We start from the raw sequence: 20,652 nt of genomic DNA, 5'->3' as shown, positions 1-20,652 counted from the left end.
GAGATCATTAGCAAATATACATAAGTGGATGGACGACGACGTATAATACAGGCTGTAGGTTACCCACGCCTGTTGTGCAAGCAGCGTGACTTAGCAGTTTAAAGTACACTTGAACTCTCACAGAGGACTGTTTTCAAGACTGTAACAACAGTAGTGTCGTTTTATGTTGTGTTATTTCAGATTTCAAAATGCTGTTGTCGTGTTAACAAGGGCGGCATACTAATTACGTTTACATTATCATCTACTCAATGACGGAATTATTATTTTTTTAAACCAGAAAGATCACATTGCTGTGCGACACCACATGATTTGGTATCAATGTGACATCAACTCAAAACAGAGCCAGAAACCCATTTGAATAATTAATGTGGATCCAAGTGTCAAATTGCTAAATCTGGGAGCTGAAACACACCAGAAAGTTCCAAGCCAAAAACTCCAGACGCCGTTTTATGTTGGTGGGTGGTGATAAAAATGTGACGACCTTTGACCAGGACATGGAATTGATTGCAAAGTAGGGGGCGAAACATTGTGTGTCTGTGTCCTGGCCGCTTAGTATAATATGGCTAAAGTGACAAAATGGTAATATCGTTAGTAAGTCATCCCTGTTTTAAAATAATAAAAAAGAGGAGTTAAGATAAAAATGTTGAAGCATTACTAGAAAAATCAAAAGTTACAAGAAAAAAAAGTGCTAGTTAGGAGGATGTTATCAGGGTCATGTCATAAAGAGCTGAAACGTTAGGACAAAATCATGAGCTTAGTGACAAACTAAAGTCGTGATGAAAAAGTTAAAGTGCCAAGGAAAAGTCCAAAAATTGAGAGAAAAAGTCAAGTTAGGGAAAAACTAAGTTACTGAGAAAAATGACAATAAAAAGTCAGTGTTGAAGGGGGGGGGGGGATGTCAGTTGCCACTGAGTCAAGACAAAATGTAGTTATTGGGAGGGAAAAATGGCAGTAAAAGGAAAAAAAAAGTTATAGTTACAGAAAAACAAAATTTGTAAAATTACCAGTCCCAAAAGTTGTGAGAAAAAGTCGATGTCACAAGTTGCAATGTTTCAAATACGTTGAGAAACAAAGTTACAGAGAAAAAAAGTGAAAATTACAAAAACAATTAAAGTGGATAGAAAGCTGTAAAGCTGGCTAGAAGTTATAAAAATGTAAAAGTACTGAAGAATGTCATATTATTATGAGAAAAAGTCAGGCTAAGGGAAAAAAAAAAAAAAAACACTTGTCAAGCTGCGAGGAAAAAAAGTCAGCGTAGGAGAAAAAGTTTAAAAGTTTAAAACGGAATGTGACAAACCAGACTAGTTGAGTTGGTTGGTTTTGGCCAATGTGATGACAATTGTGTTATGTGGATACGGATGGGGACAAAAAAATACATTGAACAAAATAAAAGACAAACAAACAAGAGAAGCTGAAACTTGTAGTACACTCAAAATGGATGAGGTATGACTGGGAACAAAAGACAAATTGAGATGTTTTGCACGTACGGCAATCATAATTTAATCCTTTACATTCCAGATGCAGTATGCATGAATGCATCTCCCACTTCACCTGGGGTTTCCTCTCCTTGTCCTGCTTCAGGACATCACACGTAAAAGTGGACCACACAAGCGAACATCTGGATGAATTAAACTAACCAAAGAGTCCAGATCACTTTTTAAAGTCATTATAATAGCCTGCATTTGGAAACAATCTCTAAAATTAGCACAGGGTCAGTGCGTCCAGCAAATGAGGGCATTAAACGGGATGCAATGTTTGTTTTCCCAGAGAGGGATCGCACACAAGCAGTCATCCAGCCCAATTGTGACCCGGTTGGACACGCAGCTGCAGCATTCTGTTCCTTCCCAGTGGCCGGAATCCTCGCTGGGGAACACTTACGCAGCTCAGAGTTTCAAAACGGCTTTCTTGCGGAGAGGAAGGAGGCATGACGACGATGCCGTCCAAAACGGGACATCGGAATCATTTCAATTTAAGGGAATTTTATCTGGCAAGCTACAGTCTCTTATGCTGTTTTAAGAAAGGCAGGAACAAACATTACTTTGGCTTACACTTACACTTAGTTGATGCAGGCGCAGCAAACATGAACGAAAGGCAGCTGGCATCATGGATTTGTCACATTCCTAGCACTCCAAAACTGTACAAGTCAACCATTTATACTGGAAAGGGCTATTTATATATATTTAAAAAAAAAAAAAAAAAAAAAGTGAGCCAACTTTAAATCTAGTTTTGGGGCATCAGCATCTCTCAGGGCTATAAACTGTGCCCATTACCATTTTTCCTGTACACACACGCTTCATGTCTCACTAATGTTAAAGGAAAATCATGTACTTGTGCTTCTCGCTCAAATGAGAGCATGGCATCCTTTAGAGCTCCAAACCAGGCCCATTGGTATTTTTGTCTTTAGCCCAATGATATATACAATTACAAATCCCTTTCTAGACATACCCAAATTCCAAACATCAAAAATAACATTCCCTAAAAGGAGTGGCTCAGGTGTCTTAAAGAAATAATACCTTCTTATTCGACCCAGTTTCCTTGAAGGCACTGAAGACGCCCAAGTTCTTTATTAAAACCTAAACCATTCAACCATTGCCTCAAAAATTCTAATTTGATTATTGCAATATATAGAACACATTTTGTTAGTACTTTATTTATTTATTTTATTTTTTCAAGCGCAAACCTAAATCTCCTTTGTACTTGTTAGCTGAAAGTTGGAAGGCATATTGATTTCCAGTCGAGAACAGAATTTCATCCGGTTCACCTGTAAACATTTTTTTTTTTTTTTTTTTTTTTTAACCAAGATTCATTTTGATGTAAAATGGCCCAACACCGAATTGTAATTGGCTTGAAAAGCACTGCGTGATCCCGCTCAAAAGGCCTCAGGATTAGCTTTTCAGTTCTTCCGGACTCCAGCTGGATAACATCCAGTAATAAATAACCTTTAAAGCTCAAACGGTCATCACTGTTTGGTTTTGCGTGCAAAGGAGTCACTTCACTTGCTCATTTCCAAAACTAATTTTTGCTGGTTGGACAAGGTCTCAGGTGAAGTCTGAGCACGCCTCGACTGTGCAGCTTGAGCAGCAGGTCAAACTCCACGGGCATGGCGTGGAACTGCCGATTGGCCTTGTGATCATCGTAGTAATGATTGGCGAGCGTGTAGAGTCCGTACGGGTGGTTGCTGAAGGGCCAGAAGCCGTACAGGTGCACGTTGGAGCACGCCTCCAGAGCCAGGCTGGCCAGCATGAAGCCCGTGCTGGGCCTCTGGGACTTCAGGCCATTGGTCGCCCAGAACAGGGAGAGATTACGCAGGTAGTCCGGGTTGAAGAACACAGCCCGAGAGGGGCTGGCAAAGTCGTCCAGTGTGTAGGCTACCCGCAGAGACACCAGTGTATTAACTCCGAAAGAGAAGGCGGGAAGGAGGATCAGAGACTTGCCATAGCTCTGGAGTCTCTCCACGACGCCCCGCCGTCGTCCCGACAGAGAGTCGTACCTGGAGGGAAAAGCGCAGGAGGGCTTAACATCACGACCACAGAACAAAACTCGCACTATGGTTGCTGCCCACTGCCAGATACCAGTTTCTACTCCAGTCCCACCGGTAGCGGTAATGCATAATTGAGAGTTTCTATTTCCAAATTAAGACGGTTTGTGAACTTGTAATGGTTTTAATGTAACGAGTTAACGTTTTGAGGACAAAAAAAATAAAGAAATCTTTACTAACTCATTAAAGATGATCAGTTAGTTCCAGAAGTATTGCTTTTTGTGAAACGTACCAGTGGTGGAAAATGGGAAAACTGCTCTATTTACTATAACGCAAGCAGATGCCAAGGTACACAACTGCCCGTTTGCTCAGCATTGGGTGTCTGCCAAAGGGTGAGTAGTTTTACTAGTCTTATTATACAGTGATTATGTCTTTGGATTGGTAAAATGTGACTTAAACACCTTAAAAAGCCTGTGCAGTTCATATATGCATCATCATAACAGTTTAAATTCACATTATTTGTCATGGGACATTTTGTTTTGGCATTAAAACAACCTGAAAGCCATCCATTGCAACAAAAGAGACCTCAGAGGCGCCGCTGTAATTTTAACAGGGAACATTATTGCGGCAATGTTACAGCAAAAAAATATGGTTAAAAAGGATTGGTTGCTGTGCTCACTTGTCCTTGAAGATGCTTGGGTTAGCCGTGACGAGGTCGGTCCTGACGCCCACGTGCTTGCCATAATCGTCATTCAAAGGCGGTAGATTGCACCTCATCACAAATTGAGCAGAGTCGATCATTTTTCCGCAGCCGCTGTCCATCAGGATGCCTCCGTTGCCGACCACGGCGCACGTGTCGAACTTCCTGTTGGAGAATGGATGCTCCTAGAAATCAAGGTCAAGGTTAGTGTTGCTTTCAGAAAGTCAGCGGCGAGGAGCATAAAGCTGAGAAGAAATAGTAATGTTATTGAGGGGAGGGAGGAAATCGTGAGAATAGGAACGTGAGGAGAAAAAGTCATGTTATGAGAAAAACAAGGAAAAAGTCAAGCAGTTATGAGAAGAGGAAAGTTTTATAGTAACATGACAAGGTTGTATTATGAGAGAAAATAGTTGTAAATTTAAAACCCATTCACTACCAGCCCTTCTGGTTAACATGGATATTTGACTTCTAAAGCCGTCAATGGCAGTGAATGCATTTTAAGAGAGCAGGTTTTAACATTACAAGAAAAAAGTAATGTTTCAGAAAATGTGATGTCATGGAAAAAAAAGTTGGAAATCAGAGTGAGGAGAAAGGTTAAGTTGAGAAAAGTCATGAAAAGTTGAGAAAGTCAAAGTTACAAATAAAAATTGACAGAAAACGTGACAAGAAAGTCGTAGCCATGAGGAAAAAAAGTTGGTTATCAGGAAAGTTAAGTTAAAATAAAAAGTAAAATAAGGTCAAAATCTTAAGAGGAAAATCAAAAGGTGAAAGTCCTAAAGTTACAAATCAGTTACAAGAAAAACAGAGGAAAAAGTCAAGGTTATACTGTAAGTCGATGAGAAAGGCTAAGTTAAGAGAAAATAATGTCAGTCAAAATTAAATCATAACGCTATAAAAAAAAAGTTGAGCAAAAAATGGTTATGAAAAGAGTCAGAATTTTACAAAAAAAAGTCAAATTGACTGAAAGCCATGGAAAAGCTGAGGCAGTCTGACGAAATGCCCTGAAAAAGACCAAGTTATGAGGGGGGAAAAAGTTACATTTCGAGAGCTTAGCTGTAAAGTTCAGAGAAAGTCAGTTATTCAAAATAATTAAAAATAAAGACATTACCAATAAATAGTAATACAACAAAGTAAGATGTTATGAAAAACAGTTGTCATGCGTGCCTTGATGAACGTTTTAAAGATGGCCGGTGTCACCCGCAGCGTTTTGGTCATTTCGGCATCGTACACGATTTTGCTTCCCACGGGCGTGTTGGCCTGTGTGATGATGGCCTTCTCGAACCCTCGACACGAGCTGCTCAGCTTCGACCTATGGGGACCAACGAACAACTTGAGCTCCTGTTCTAGAGGCTCAGCTGAGCGCCTCCAGTTAGCATCAGTCACATGATCTTAGCATCAGGCTGCTTTGCATGCTCGCTTTTACATTCATTTGCACAAATCTGCTCGTTCGTCTTACGTAAAATTCCAGTAGTTCTCCTCGTTCTTCTCCCACTTTTGTGAGTGTCGCTTCAACACGTCGTCAATCAGTTCCCTGTGACGTACACAATACACTACGTATTATTATTATTACGGGAAATAACTAATGAATGACAAAGAGGCCACTTGTCTCACCTGCAACCTTTACAAAGCACAGACGGGGAACTTTTCCTCTGAGCAGGCGGCGTGTGAGAGGCCAGGACACTGTGGATATGCAAAGTAGCCAGAGGCACAAGCCACATGGGGGAAAAAAATTATTTGCAAGATGGCAAATCCTCTCCTGTCATAATCACATGAAATACCCAAATTTGAACAATAACTTATTTTCAGCTCAGAATGCAATTAACCCTAATTTGACAGCTCAACCAACATTTATTTTTTGGGTAAAACAGTATACTGCGTTTGAATCTTCATTTGTAATCATTAAATGTTATTGGGGGAGGGTGGGTGGGAATGTGATGAGGGGAAAAAGGTGGCATGATGTAATAATTGTAATGTTGGCCACCAACAAGCCGAAATTAAACAAAGGGTCTCCCAAACGCATTGGAGCCGTAGATTGCAGCCACTGTTTGAATTGAAGCAGCATCACACAACGCCGCTTCAGCTACGTGAACAGCAAAGGGTTGCATTCGGTCAATGCACAAATCATCTGCGATTGCACGTCTCTCGGAGGAGCAAATGATTCATTCATTCATTGCACAGAATAGCTCCGCGGATGCATGCTTGTCTCCGTGGCAGCTGTGGTTGAGGGTCGCACGTGTCCCCAATAATGCTTGCAATACCACCACGGGTAATTCGGAACAAACCTCTGATCGTCGATCATGTACCAGGTGACGCTGGACAACAGGCTACCCAAGCACAGCAGAGTTATGGCGGATGACACGCCACTGGAAGGCATACTGGAAGGCACGCTGCCCCCCCCCCCCCAAAAAAAATAAAAAAGTAGACTTTCACCTTGCCAACTTGGGGTGGGCGTCATAGCGGAGGCGGCCGGCGTTTATTTGGTCGCTGATTAGTAATTACACGCCAGGGGGTTGATGTCACGCGGCCATTTGCATTTGGGATGTATTCGCGTAAAAAGAAAACAAATGATTTTTTTTTTTTAAGTTACAAATATGATAATATAGCATGCTGTTAAATGATGTGTCATATTGGTGCTGTCAGATCAAAATTTCCACATTTTGACACATTTAAAAAAATATATATATTGTAATCAATCAATCAATATTTATTTGTAAAGAGCGTTAAATTAAAAGAAAATGTAAAGTGCTAAAAATCAAACACTCCCGATCGTCCAAACACACACAAACACACAAAGGTTTAAAATAATGACATATTGACCTCGGGCTGGGTGCAGTCCGTCACTAGGTTTCATGGACTGGGGGGCTAAGCCCCCCCCCCCCCCCCCCCCCCCCGAAGATTCATCGGATGTGCAAGCACATTTTCACAAACACCTAACAAAGGCTAAATAATTTCTTTTTGGGGGGGGGGGGGATATATTTATCAACCATACAATAGCAATACTATGTAAACTACAATAAAATAGCAACGCTAACTAAATTACATCAAAGCTATTTCAGCTGGGTGGAGCTTCTTTGTAAGAAAAACTCCATTTTGTTTTCAACTTTGTAATAGTACTCTGAACACTTCATTGTAAAATGTTCGGTTGATCATGTTCATGCATCATTGCGATAGCAATCTTGGGGTAAAGCAGCGATAGCACTGCGTTATTATTAACATAAATCAACAGCGTGTACTAAACAAAAAATTTATGTGTTAACTTCAGAACATACCTGGTTCTGAACGTCTTGGGGTTGCGCCATACAGTTAACACTGGAATGTGTGAATATTATGAACATTTGACTGGATAAGTAGCGGGAATTTGTTGAGATATGGCCATGGGGATTGGCAAGATGTACACACCTGTACAACAAAAGTCTCAAAATAGATCGTTGCACGCAATTATTGATAAATGAAAGTAGCGAACGGCATGTAGATTCTTGTAAGAGTAAAAGTACCATTCTTAACATAAATACTAGAGTCAAAGTAAAAAGTATGCTCCATTAAAACTACTCTGACAAATACAATTTATCCAAAACGTGAGTAAATGCAACAGAGTAAATGTAGGCCGTTCCTACCCACCTCTGAAAAAAAAACTGAACGTTTGAGCGGAAGAAAAGGTCGTAAGTTATTGCGAAAGTCATAGTAACAAATAATGAGTTGTATCGTTGACAGGAAAAGTGGTGATCCTCCCCGTTTGCCCTTCTTGACAGGAACAGCGCTGCTCTTTTCTTGTGTGTGTGTGTGTGTGTGTGTGTGTGACATCATGGAGAAATACTTCCGAGAATGGATAGACAGACATACAGAAAGAAAGAAGGAGGCCATCGTCAAACCATCACCCGCTCCCCGCCCCTCATCCCTCCATGCAGTAAAAGGATATTAGCGCTGCTTTGTACTCTAGTCATCATTGTGCATGTGTGTGTGTGTGTGTGTGCACGCGAGCGTGGGAGAGAGGAAATTGTTCTCTGCGGCCTCAAGAAACAGGAAGTCAGGCGAGACATGTCGCGTGCAGGACAACAAGGTTTCTCATGTCTTTTCCCATGTGGGGGAACTTCCTCTACATTCAAATGTAACGTCGCCTTCTTTTTACCCTATGATGGATTACAGGTCACCCATTGATCTATACCAGGGGTGGGCACATGGTGACCTGCCCCGTTCTTTAATCCGGCACACCGTCCATTTACATAATTAGGAATCCTGTAATATTTATCAATGTAGCCTTTTTTTCTCCTACAAATGAATCATTAAAAGGTATGTATGCCTCTTTATCCATGTAATATATCTCATTAAATACGTAATTGCATAGTTCAGTGATTCTGTGTGGTACGAGTAACAACAGTGGTACGCGGGCGCCCTCTAGCGGCACGCAATAGAATCCCTGAATTAAATGTTCAAACTGTGCATATTACAGTGGCGTCGACATTTTTTTAAATCCAGTACATTTGTTCAGTACGGTTTAGTTGTATTTAGCTTTTAAGTACAGTAGATTTGCATTTAATATTTTTATTTTTTCCCCAAACACTGCTATTGCTACTCTGGAATTTAATTGTTTATATCTGTGATGACGAACCCGACACACACGAACGGGAAAATTTGTCCTGGGGAAATTACATTGCAGATGTCTGAAACGTTAATTGTGGATAGGAACAATCAAGTTCAGGATATCGCTGTTCTTTTTGATTAGGCACAATTGAACGACAGTTATCTTCACCACATATCCAGTCTAGATATTAAATGTTAAGAAGGCTTGCCATGAACTGCAAGATTGTCTATGGTTACTTTTCCTCTAGGCCATCATTTGTAAGCTTCCGAGAGGTTGGGTACAACTTGAACTGGTCACCAGCCCATCGCAGGGCACATATAAACAACCAGTCGCGCTCACATTCACACCGACGGGCAATTTAGTCTTTAATCAACCTACCATGCATGTTTTTGTGATGTGGGAGGAAATCAGAGTACCAGGAGAAAACCCACGCAGGCACAGGGGAGAACATGCAAACTCCAAACAGGCGAGGCTGGATTTGAACCCGGGTCCTCAGAACTGTCAACGATTATGACATACCACATAAGTTCTGTCTGCTATAAATATCCCTCACTTGTTCAACTGATCTTTTTTTTTTTTTAAGATTTGTGTTGAGTCAAGCAGAAGAGGCAGGACATGTCTTTATGTACACTTTATTGTGAGCTTTCCACACACAGGGTGGGAGACTGCAAGGCCCGATCACTTTTTGCCCTCATCTTCCTTGGACAAGTTCTTGATGATTTCCTCCTTTTTGGCCTGAAGGCGCTCCTCTCTACGCTTGCGGGCCTCCTTGGTCTTGGTACGGCGGGCCTCGGCTTGATCGCTGTGAGAATAAAGGAAAAAAATAAAATAATAATAATAATAACATTTCAGCTCAGCTACCGAGAATGACGTCAAAGTGAGGCTGCAAACGTACGCCAGGAGCTTCTTGCGAGCTTTGTCGGCCTTCAGCTTGTGAATGTGCTCCATGAGGATGCGCTTGTTCTTGAACACATTACCCTTGGCCTTCAAGTACAGGCTGTGGTACCTGGGGGGGGGGGAAGGAAAACACCCAGAATTCACTGTTAAGAGTCAAAATTAGTGTTACCCCGCAATACTGCAATTCACCTACCCCAGCCATGCTACATTACAATTTCTTTGTGGAACGATAACTGGTTTTTAGATCATTTTGCAGCGAGGTCACACCTCTGAACACATCCGCAGCCGCCATGTTGTAGGCCGATGTGTTGTTTTGTTATGGTGCTTATTGAGTGTTTGAATAGAAAAAATTAATAGCCAATGTAAAAAATGTAATGGTGTATTAGTGTGCCGTGTTTGGCTGCAACAGTACAGTTGGGAGGGACAAAGTCTCATTTCACCGTTTACCGGCACTGATCTTGAATCAGGGCAAGCAGACTGAGGATTTGACAAGGAAAAGACAGAATGCGGCGTTCCAGAATCAGCTTAGCTGATCTCACTCTGACCAGATACCCAGTCCACACATCGTTTCTTCTGAAGATTTCGTTGAACGCTTAGCAACGTTAGAAAACATTGCATAATGGACATCTCTATTTAATGTTTACATTTTAGCTCACTAGTCCTCAGTAAAACAGATTCATAAAGTATGTATCGTGCATTGGAAAAACAGTCCCTCGTTGCCACGGTATGATATTAAACATACATCCCCGACAGAAATGTCGGATTATTTGATTAACGGAATGGCAGTTGGACTCCCACCATACTAACTGCTATCTAGCCTTGAGGCGAACGTTAGGCGAGGTCAATGCTATTTTAGCTTACGCAAGCAAACTGTCAACGATTCCAGGCCATTAAGTGAGACGGTCGAGATTTTATTTCTGCATTTCTTCGCACATTTAGGGCAGCGAGAGATGATTGAATTGTGTAGGGATGATAGTTATGATGGCCCCTTTGTCATCGGTTCCACTCCATCGGAAGTTTCTCTAAACTCAACTTTGTTATTGGAACCCTAATTTTAGCACAGATGAGATTGGAAAATTTATAACGTAGCTGATATAAAATTATTGGGGTTTTACAGGAAAACAAAATGGACAAAAACAAACAGGTCGGTCTGCTACTCGTTCCGTTTCAAGCCGAGCTTATCCTACAGATCTCCACCTCCAACATGGCAGACATACAAATACTGTTCACGTGATCGACCAATACCTATAGATCAATGATGGGTTTACCTTCATATAAATACCAGACAGGATTTAGAACATTGATTACAATGTGGCTAAGATTTTATATGGATATAAAATGAACAATCAAGTAGCCCAGCTTTAATCTTGTTTTTTTGGACTTTGATTGGCTGCTGGTAAACCATGCAGACCACGGTTTTGTTTTAAACCCTACGAAGCTCCCTACGTCTTTGAGAGCTTCTGGTAGTGAGCCAAAGCGAGAAAGGAAGATCCTGACCATTCATGAAACCATAAAACTCCTGGATATGCTTCAGGAAAGATGGCTTTACACAGCCGCTGTATTACGAAAGCAAGACAGGGTCAGTGTCGACTCCCAACTTAACCAGCTACTAAAAATCAATTACTGCCATCTAGAGGTATTCAGAGTAAACAGCACTTAATACTGAAAAGTTCTTCCTATACTTTTTGTTGTTGTTGCAGCTTTTGGCTTGTTACATCAGGAACACGACAACTCATATTTTATGCTTGACCATGTTTGTCTGTTCAAATACTATACAATGTGTTAATTTAATATATATATTTTTTTTTACATGTTTAAATAGTGTGAGAGGGGTAAAAATACATATTTAAAAAAAACCCTATCTGTGGAGTTTCACTTATGGGTCTAGCGAATCCCTGGCTATAAACGGGGGTTCACGGTATATCCTATTAAAAATGTCACTGTCAAAATGCCTGTTTTCATTACATGTGCCTGTCGATCTTCTTGGACTCCCTGTAGCGACGCAGCAGACGACGCAAGATCCTCATACGGCGCATCCACGACAGCTTCTCTGGCATGCGGGCGTTGGCGGTACCCTTTCTCTTGCCTGTGGATTGGATAGCAAAGCGTGGGAACAAAGTCCAAGCCACATTCGCGGTTGCAGTGAGCGTGTGCACGGCACCTACCGACGCCCATGTGCCTGCCCTTGCGGCGTGCCAGCGTGTTCTTGCGGCAGCGGGCCCTGGAGTGGACCGTGACAGGCTTCCGGATAATGAGACCATCCTTCACCAGCTTGCGTACCTGCTGGCCTGGAAGGGACAACAAAAGGAAGTGTGGAGGACTTGTAGCATTAGCTGGACTGAGGCTGCTTGGACAAGGGCCCCCTCTGTTGTCAAATATGGCACAACGCTGCAGACATTCATTCATTCATTCATCTTCCGTTCCGCTTATCCTCACTAGGGTCGCGTGGGTGTTGGGAGCCTTTCCGAGCTATTTTCGGGCGAAAGGCGAGGTACACCCTGAACTGGTCACCAGCCAATCGGAGGGCACATCGAAACAAACAACCATTCGCACTCACATTCACACCGGCAATTTAGAGTCTTCAATAAATGCATGTCTTTGGAATGTGGGAGAAAACCCATATAGGCACGAGGAGAACATGCAAACTCCACACAGGCAGGACCGGTATTTGAACCCCGGTCCTCAGAACTGTGAGGCAGATGTGCTAACCGGCCGACCACCGTGCCGCCCGCTGCAGACATACGGTTGGGAATTCTTTGAGGAAAATATAACCATGACCACATGGAAACGGCGCTGATCCACTAAGAAAAATTCCTGTAAACACAAAATCATTTCCAGAAATGTGTCCATATAAACATGTATATATATATATATCTATATATAGCTACATATATCGTCATTTTTAACTTACTGTCACGAACGATGTCAAAATATACCAATGTCTTTGCTAAACATAGTCTTTTCCTTTATGTAAATTTAGATTCTCAGTCATCCAAATCATGGTAATCCGCAATGGTTGAAATGCAGCAATTGGACTCTTCTTGCTTATTAAATTTGTTGCATTTTTTTCTTGTTTCCCAAAAACATTAAAAAATGACTTGGGCAATTATGCTATTAAGCCAACGATATGCCAGACCTAAAGTGGCGCTCTAACTCTGTCACAGTAAGTCACTCATAACAGACTTAAAAAAAAAAAAAAAAAAAAAAGGCAAAAAAAAAAAAAGATGTAATGTAATTTTGAGAAAATCTATTGTGCAGATCTCATCTCGAACTTAAAAGTCAGCACCCTATGGTGCAAACAAAAAACACTGCTTGCAAGCATTAAATATTACATTAATATACTTGAGACCTTATAGGCTCCTCCTGGCTGAAGTGCTGCAACATGCGCGGTTGTCGGACATATGTGCCTGCTGTGCAGCTGTTATTATTTTCTCTCTTGACACTTATCATTTTAACTGCTAATTTGCTGTTCAGTTTGTTGCTCTCCACTGTTCAGTCATACTTCAGTGAAAAACGTACTGTGCTACCTAAATACTTACTCTGGTAATGAAAATATCTAAATTTTCATTTGGCATAGAGGTGGTCCAGATTTTATCCCCTCTTGTTGGGGGGGTAATCATTAATCATCGGTAATCAAAATCATCTACATCATTGCTCAAATTTAAATGTTAATTTGTATTTTATTACTATTATAGAGGTGCAACAGCTGATTGGTTACAAATAATCAACAACTATTTTGATAATCAGTTAATCGTTTAGAGCACTTGGATAACTTCAAATTGTGCAAATCAGAATTTCGGCCTTTCACCAGTAAATATTCTACAATTTCTGTAGTCATCCATGACCGCAGGCTGATTATCATTGTTTTTAATCAAAATAAGACATTTGCAAACATCTGCTTTTACTTTGGAAAACCATGTTCAACATTTTTACTCATTTTCTGATAGATAGTACAGACCCAACCAGTAACTGAAACATAATTTCTTTGTGAATTTGCACTGTCAATTTGACATAATGCCACTTTTGAAAAGGATTATTTTTATCCGATTCATCTATTAATCCAAAAAATAATTGACAGAATTCATAGTCTATAGTTGTACCTCTAATTACAAATATTGAATTATATAAACATTATTTATTTAAAAGATACTACTACTTCCGAGGACAATCTGAGTCCAATTACCATGACAATGTTTAGTTAGTCCACTTTGGACATGTTTTGATTTAGCTGGGAAGACATTTACTGATTACTTATGAGATTTAGGATATACTTAGGAGGACATTTTGGGTCTAATTTGAAATGCATTTTCATATAATTACGAGGCCAATTCGGGAGGATTAGCTGTGACATTTTGGGTCAACTTACGCGAGTTGGCATTGGCGATCTCGTTGGTCTCGTTGGGGTCCAGCCAGACCTTCTTCTTGCCGCAGCGCAGCACGCTGGAAGCGAGTCTTTTCTGGAGCCTGAGCATGCTGCATGACACCAACACAACACACAATTGAACATATATATATATATATATATATATATATATATACACATATGTATATATAATGTCGCATTTCTAACGTGGATATCGAGCTGGGCGGGATTAGCCGCGGATGTCGCTAACCACTAGCCGGGTTGACAACATGGCCTCTCGCTGGGCAACATCGTGGGACGCGAAGCGACGAGAAAACACAGCCATGACGGTTATTAGAAGGCGGTTTACTAGCCGTGCCACTTAAACGTAACATATTGTTTTCATTTAGAAGCGTGATGTGTTATAATGAGTATTTGGACAGTTTAAATAGACTATGCGGCCTTCTATCGACAGCAATCTTACCTCATGCCTGCTACTTCGATAGAAAAAGGAAGAGTTCGACGACGGGCGGGAATGTACCATTAAGGCGGTAAGTCCAGCTCAGCTCATGAAAACAACTTTCTTTTAAAGTGGATCAGATTTTGCACCAATAATGCTTACTTTACAAGTATATAATTATTAACGAGGCTAACGTAATACATTTTCGCTTTTATTGATAACTACACTCATCTTTTTCAAACAATATCTTTAACAGACTACCCTTCGCGCCGTAGTGGTAACGACCAGTGTCGTTGCGTTGCATTGTGGGTCATAAAGGTTGCAGTTTACTCTTTTACCACACGAGAGCAACGTGTCGGTCGAATTTCATAATTTTTTTATTTTGTAAACGTTGAGCTTTTTTCTGAGCGCATATATTGAGAGGAAAATGGTTAAATCCAAACTATTGAGGCAATGGCTGTCATATTTTCGGAGGTTGAAGCTGCCATGAGTAGAGATGTCCACGTAAATGTTGGTGACGATTGTGCAGTTGCATAGGGCACCACTTCCAGGGCAGGGGATCCCGAGGCGTTCCCAGGCCAGCCGAGAGACGTAGTCTCTCCAATGTGTCCTGAGTCACGGCCTTTCGGCTTAGCTCCTTCTTTACCACAACGGACCGATACAAAGTCTGCATCACTGCGGACGCTGCACCGATCCGCCTTTCGATCTCCCGTTCAATTCTTCCCTTACTCGTGAACAAGACCCTAAGATACTTGAACTCCTCCACTTGGGGCAGGATCTCATCCCTGACCGTATCAGGGGGTTCGGTACCCCATACTCCCGAAGCACCCCCCACAGGACTCCCCAAGGGAGATGGTCGAACGCCTTCTCCAAGTCCGCAAAACACATGTAGACTGGTTGGGCGAACTCCAATGCACCCTCGAGGACCCGAGGGTGTAGAGCTGGCTGGTCCACTGTTCAACGGCCAGGACAAAAATCACACTGCTCCTCCTGAATCTGAGTTTCGACTTCCCGACGGACCTCTCCAGCACCCCTGAATATACCTTACCAGGAAGGCTGAGGAGTGTGATCCCCCTGTAGTTGGAACACACCCTCCGGTCCCTCTTCTTAAAAAGGGGGACCCCCCGGGGCCTTGCCACGAGGAGCTTTTTAAATACCTCGGTGACCTCAACCCCAGAGATAGGAGAGCCCGCCTCAGAGAACCCAGACTCTGCTTTCTCATGGGAAGGTGTGTCGGTGGAGTTGAGGAGGTCTTCGAAGTATTCTCCCCACCGACTCACAACGTCCCGAGTCAACGTCAGCAGTGCCCCATCCCCACTATACACAGTGTTGGTGGTGCACTGCTTTCCCCTCCTGAGACGCCGGATGGTGGACCAGAATTTCCTCGAAGCCGTCCAAAAGTTTTTTTCATGGTCTCACCAAACTCCTCCCATGCCCGAGTTTTTGCTTCAGCGACACCAAAGCTGCATTCCGCTTGGCCAGCCGGTACCCATCAGCTGCCTCAGGAGTCCCACAGGCCAAAAAGGCCCGATAGGACTCCTTCTTCAGCTTGACGGCATCCCTCACCAACGGGTTTGGGGATCGCCTTACGGCCACAGCTCCGGTCGGGTGCCTCGCCAATAGAGGGGTCAATGTCTCCCGCCTCCCCCGAAACGTGGGTGAAGTTCTGCCGGATCTGGGAGTTGAAACTCCTTCTGACAGGGGATTCTGCCAGACGTCCCCAGCAGACCCTCATACGTTTGTGCCTGCCAGGTCAGACCGGCTTCTTCCCCCACCATCGGAGCCTACTCACCACCAGGTGGTGATCAGTTGACAGCTCTGCCCCGCTCTTCACCCGAGTGTCCAAGACATGTGTCCGCAAGTCCGATGACACGACCACAAAGTCGAACATCGAACTGCGTTCATCGGACAAGCCGTGATGAGCACAGTAGTCCAATAACAGAACACTGCTCGGGTTCTGATCGAGGGGGCCGTTCCTCCCAATCACGCCCTTCCAGGTCTCATTGTCTTTGCCCACGTGAGCATTGAAGTCCCCCAGCAGAACGATGGAGTCGACAGCGCTCTCCAGCACCCCCTCCAAGGACTCCAAAATGGGTGGGTATTCTGACCTGCTGTTTGGTGCATAGGCACAAACAACAGTCAGGATCCGTCCCCCCACCCGAAAGCGGAGGGAGGCTACCCTATTGTCCACCGGGGTGAACCCCAACGTACAGGCGCCGAGTTGAGGGACGATAAGTACACCCACACCTGCTCGGCGCCTCTCACCGTGGGCAACTCCAGAGTGGAAGAGAGTCCAACCCCTCTCGAGAGGACTGGTACCAGAGCCCAAGGTGTGTGTGGAGGCGCGCCCGAGTATATCTAGTCGGAACTTCTCGACCTCACACACCACCTCGGGCTCCTGGCCTGCCACAGAGGTGACATTCCACGTACCTAGAGCCAGCTTCTGTAGACGGGGATCAGATCGCCAAGGTCCCTGCCTTCGTCCACCGCCCAACTCGCACCGCACCCGACCCCTATGGCCCCTCCCACAGGTGGTGAGACCGTGGGAAGGGCGACCCACGTTACCCTTTCGGGCTGTGCCCGGCCGGGCTCCATGGGTGCAGGCCCGGCCACCAGGCGCTCGCCTTCGAGCACCACCTCCAGGCCAGGCTCCAGAGGGGGGCACCGGTGACCCACGTCCGGGCATGGGAAAACGTCTTCCTGAATAAATTAAATAATTTAAAAAAATACATTGGATGTTTTTTTTATTGGCATTTTGGGAGGCATGTAAATCATTTGTGTTTGTATGGGGAATTTGCGCCCCATCCCCCCCCCCCCCCCCCCCCCCTCCTCCCCTCCCCCATGGAACCTCTGTAGAAGAGATGGGTGGTGTGGGGGAGGTTCTTGTGGAATGATGGGAAATTGAGTTTTTTTCCCGTAAAATTGAGAGGATAAGTTGAAAATCTCCAGGTGCACAATTTCGGAAGAGAAGGAAAGAAGAATATGATGAGCAAAGGATTATTTATGAGCGCTTTGTTCTTATAGGCAGTGATTCTTTCACGTACCACTAGGTGGAGCCCGCTCACAGTTTGAGAAGCACTGCTCAGACAGTTGTTTTGCATGAGTTCATTAAGCAGCCTTGTTTATAGTCTGATGCAAATGCATGTTATAGTTTTTAATGACAAAGCATCTTTTAACGTCATGAATTCGAATTGAGCTGCTATGTCAGGGAAAAGCAGAAGATACATGTTAGTGATGATTTCAAATTTAAAATCAAATCAATTGAATTATATAGAACAGACAAAAGTGGTGGAGTTAACAATAGATGCTAAACTTCTGATATTTATAATGATGATACATTACGTTTGAAATAGTTCTACTTCAACAGGTATATTCTATTCATTGCTTCCAAAATGGATATTATATTCTAAAGTAATGATTTACGTGAAAATTACTCATGACACCAAAGGCAAAAATGCATGAGTGCTCCGATTATTATCAAATGATAAAAATGGACCCCCAAGATACTGAATAAATGGAACCCAATGAAATAAGATGCAACAGTTCCAAGGTGTATTTAAGTGGGATAGTCCCATATTAGTGTTTTGATGGTTTAGCTTGTTGCAGAGTTTTTCCACATATTTCCAAATATCTTTCTTGTTAATTTAGTTTTTCAATTAAGTATTCAATATACAAATTTATAAATTGCAATAATCTCTCCCTCTCTTCTTGCAAGATAGGCTGAGCAGTTGAGGAGAGAGAAGAGAGACTGCATACATACTACATAAAATATATACACTTAACCACAACAATTGATTTTTATTTTTTGCCCCAATCCAGCCGTGATCACTGCTTATGGTTTGATAAATCAAAACACAAACATGGCTTCAGTTGATGGCTTTATTCCCGTTTTGCTATTGGTAACAAATTCCTCCAGTAGGCCTTGGCCTACAGAGTAAATGACACAAAAGACTTAAGACGCATATACAGTACATTTATAAAATATTTTGAAAGAAGCACCTTGGTAAAATAATACTGTGACAGTGTAGACATCCTTCACCACAGGATGAGTACTTTAACTCAGATTAGAATAGAACATGAATGGAAAAGTGCAGAAAAGACACATGACAAACATTGAACAGGTATTGCTATCAGATAACATGATTTGAAGAGCATTATATTTGTTATGGAGTGGAAGGTCTTATATGCCCCCCGTCCCATTAAGGCCAAATAAAGAGGAACATGCTTGCTGAACACAGAGAAATGACTTCTATGAGCCAACACAATGATATCATTGCCTTCAATGTTGTTTCTGCCACTGTGGGCCAAATGATTAACATACAAATAGTACAGGTCTTCATTTCTAATGTGTCAAATGGTGACAAATCATTTATAAATATTAAACGTCTTGATTGTTTACGTGCTGTCTTTTATTTCACTTTTACAGATGTAGTTGTGCTCATTGCAGACGTAAAAGTGTTTATTTACATTTTAAATATTTTATTCATTGTTTTCTCCTCAATTTTCCAATAATGCACTGTAAAATACACTTGGCACAAGTACTAAAATCTTTTTAATAGGGGTGGGCATTCAATTCCATCATTATGTGGTGAAAAATAATTTATAAATATTAAATTACATTTTATTTAGATTTTTATTGCTGCTTAATTATTTTTATTTTTTAAATAATTTCTCTCCAGATTTCCAATAATGTCTTCTGAAATGCACTTTGCACAACTACTTATTGTATGTACATTTAGTACGGAAGGGAATTCAAGTACTTCCTTATGCAATTGGTTTAAAAAAAAAAAAATTAAAAAAGAATTCATGAATATTAAATGCTAAATGTAATTTCTACATTTTTTTTTAATGGTAGTTTTTCCTTTTTATACAGTTTTCCAGTAATGTGCACTGAAATGCACTTTGCATAAGTACTTACTGTATGTATATTTATTAGGGCTGGGCATTCGAGTACAACCTTATGTGGGGCAGTTTGTCGAAAATTTGATTGTTAATGCTAATTTTTATTGTTTTCTCCTCAGTTTTTCAATGACAAGTAAATTTATATTTATTAGGGATGGACATTCAGGTAAATTTCTTTGATGGATTAATTTGGACAATTATCGATGTATCATGTTTCCAACTTGAAATAGCCGGCATCACGTTCTTCTTCTTCTTCTTTGGAAGGCAAACGAGTTGCAACTGACTCAATAGCACCTCTTATGATTGCACCCAAGTAGTGCACTCCAACAATCAATTCCACATGCTTGGCTGAATTGTTAACGATGAATTAATCGATTACGATGCCCATCCGGGTTAACAAGCCGACCCGACCCCCCCCCTTACTCGGCCACCAGCTTCCTGAGGCGTTGGACCACCTCCTCGGCGGAGGTCCAGGGCACCGTAACCGCTTTGAACTCCCCCGGCATGGCCTCGTGGGTCTCGGTGATGAGGCGGTGCATGGGGAAGTCTCTCCGCGGGAAGGCCACGTCCCGGGGCCCCATGGCGAGAGCCGGGCAGAAGTCGTTGGCGCCGTCGCCCACGTAGAAGACCCTCTGGTAGGGGCGCCCCCTTTCCTGGGTCCGACGTGTGACGTAGTCCCGGACCACCGCCTGCTTGCACATGTTCTCGGGGCAACGTGGACACTCGTGGGCGTGGAAGGGCCTCAGCACCAGACGGCCATCCCTGTTGAAGGTGGCCGGGTTGGAGAAGATGCGATGGAACAGGGACCGGGCGCCGGCTCGTCTCAGCCAGGACTCGATGAAGAAGGTGTTGGCGTCCGACACCAGGACCACCTCGAAGTCGTTTGGTGGTCGGTTGCGCAGGAACTGGAGCAACCCCAGCATGCCCGGGGTGGCCGGTAGCTTCTCCATGACACCTCGGATGTCGCTCTCTGTGACGCCCTGCTCGGACAGATAGGCCAGGACCCGTTGCATATACTCGTTGTAGCGGCCCGGTTGGTACGTGGCCTTCAGCCAGGTGGGCAGATGCTGGTTGGGTGCCGTCTGCACCACCATGTCGTCGCTGGTCTCGTCCACAATGGTCTCGTCAAAGTCAAAGAAGATGACGAAGCGCTTGTCCGGGGATATGCGAGAGGCCATCGTGCTCTCGTGGCGGGTTCGGGAGCCGGGGGGCTCCTCCTCGCCTGGGGGTTGGGGTGGGAGATAACAGCAATTGAAGAACGAGTCCCCCATGACTGTCACACCTCGTTTACTGC

General features: G+C 43.0%; 3 protein-coding genes across 3 annotated transcripts; all 3 read right to left on the bottom strand.

Moving 5' to 3' along the window:
• Positions 1–2,692: 2,692 nt before the first annotated feature.
• On the bottom strand, positions 2,693–6,992 carry LOC133415042 (alpha-2,8-sialyltransferase 8E-like). The gene is made up of 6 exons (XM_061700840.1): positions 6,461–6,992; positions 5,790–5,858; positions 5,635–5,709; positions 5,343–5,487; positions 4,158–4,363; positions 2,693–3,490 (listed from the first exon to the last, which is right to left on the bottom strand). The coding sequence occupies exons 1-6, from the start codon at positions 6,631–6,633 to the stop codon at positions 3,013–3,015; spliced, it is 1,146 nt and encodes a 381-aa protein (XP_061556824.1). The 5' UTR covers positions 6,634–6,992; the 3' UTR covers positions 2,693–3,012.
• Positions 6,993–9,373: 2,381 nt separating this feature from the next.
• Positions 9,374–14,588, bottom strand: rpl19 (ribosomal protein L19). The gene is made up of 6 exons (XM_061700687.1): positions 14,481–14,588; positions 14,021–14,127; positions 11,820–11,942; positions 11,620–11,740; positions 9,653–9,763; positions 9,374–9,559 (listed from the first exon to the last, which is right to left on the bottom strand). Exons 1-6 carry the CDS (start codon positions 14,483–14,485, stop codon positions 9,436–9,438), a joined length of 591 nt encoding a protein of 196 aa, XP_061556671.1. The 5' UTR covers positions 14,486–14,588; the 3' UTR covers positions 9,374–9,435.
• Positions 14,589–18,321: 3,733 nt separating this feature from the next.
• phospho1 (phosphoethanolamine/phosphocholine phosphatase 1) lies at positions 18,322–20,643 on the bottom strand. Its single transcript, XM_061700685.1, has one exon. It carries the CDS (start codon positions 20,627–20,629, stop codon positions 19,778–19,780), a length of 852 nt encoding a protein of 283 aa, XP_061556669.1. The 5' UTR covers positions 20,630–20,643; the 3' UTR covers positions 18,322–19,777.
• Positions 20,644–20,652: the final 9 nt, after the last annotated feature.

Source organism: Phycodurus eques, chromosome 16 (assembly GCF_024500275.1).
Source record: "Phycodurus eques isolate BA_2022a chromosome 16, UOR_Pequ_1.1, whole genome shotgun sequence".
Classification (NCBI taxonomy): domain Eukaryota; kingdom Metazoa; phylum Chordata; class Actinopteri; order Syngnathiformes; family Syngnathidae; genus Phycodurus; species Phycodurus eques.
This window is presented reverse-complemented; position numbering and strand designations above follow the sequence as displayed.

Excerpts from the sequence above, each read along its gene's own strand:
- LOC133415042 (XM_061700840.1), bottom strand. The coding sequence starts at position 6,633 with ATGACGCCCACCCCAAGTTGGCAAGGTGAAAGTCTACTTTTTTATTTT. Across the intron at positions 5,710-5,789 it reads GTGCTTTGTAAAGGTTGCAG|GGAACTGATTGACGACGTGT; the intron begins GTGAGACAAGTG and ends TGTACGTCACAG. Across the intron at positions 5,488-5,634 it reads GAGAACTACTGGAATTTTAC|GTCGAAGCTGAGCAGCTCGT; the intron begins GTAAGACGAACG and ends TGGTCCCCATAG.
- rpl19 (XM_061700687.1), bottom strand. Across the intron at positions 11,943-14,020 it reads GATCGCCAATGCCAACTCGC|GCCAGCAGGTACGCAAGCTG; the intron begins GTAAGTTGACCC and ends TGTCCCTTCCAG. Across the intron at positions 9,560-9,652 it reads GCTCGCAAGAAGCTCCTGGC|CGATCAAGCCGAGGCCCGCC; the intron begins GTACGTTTGCAG and ends TTATTCTCACAG.
- phospho1 (XM_061700685.1), bottom strand. The coding sequence starts at position 20,629 with ATGGGGGACTCGTTCTTCAATTGCTGTTATCTCCCACCCCAACCCCCA.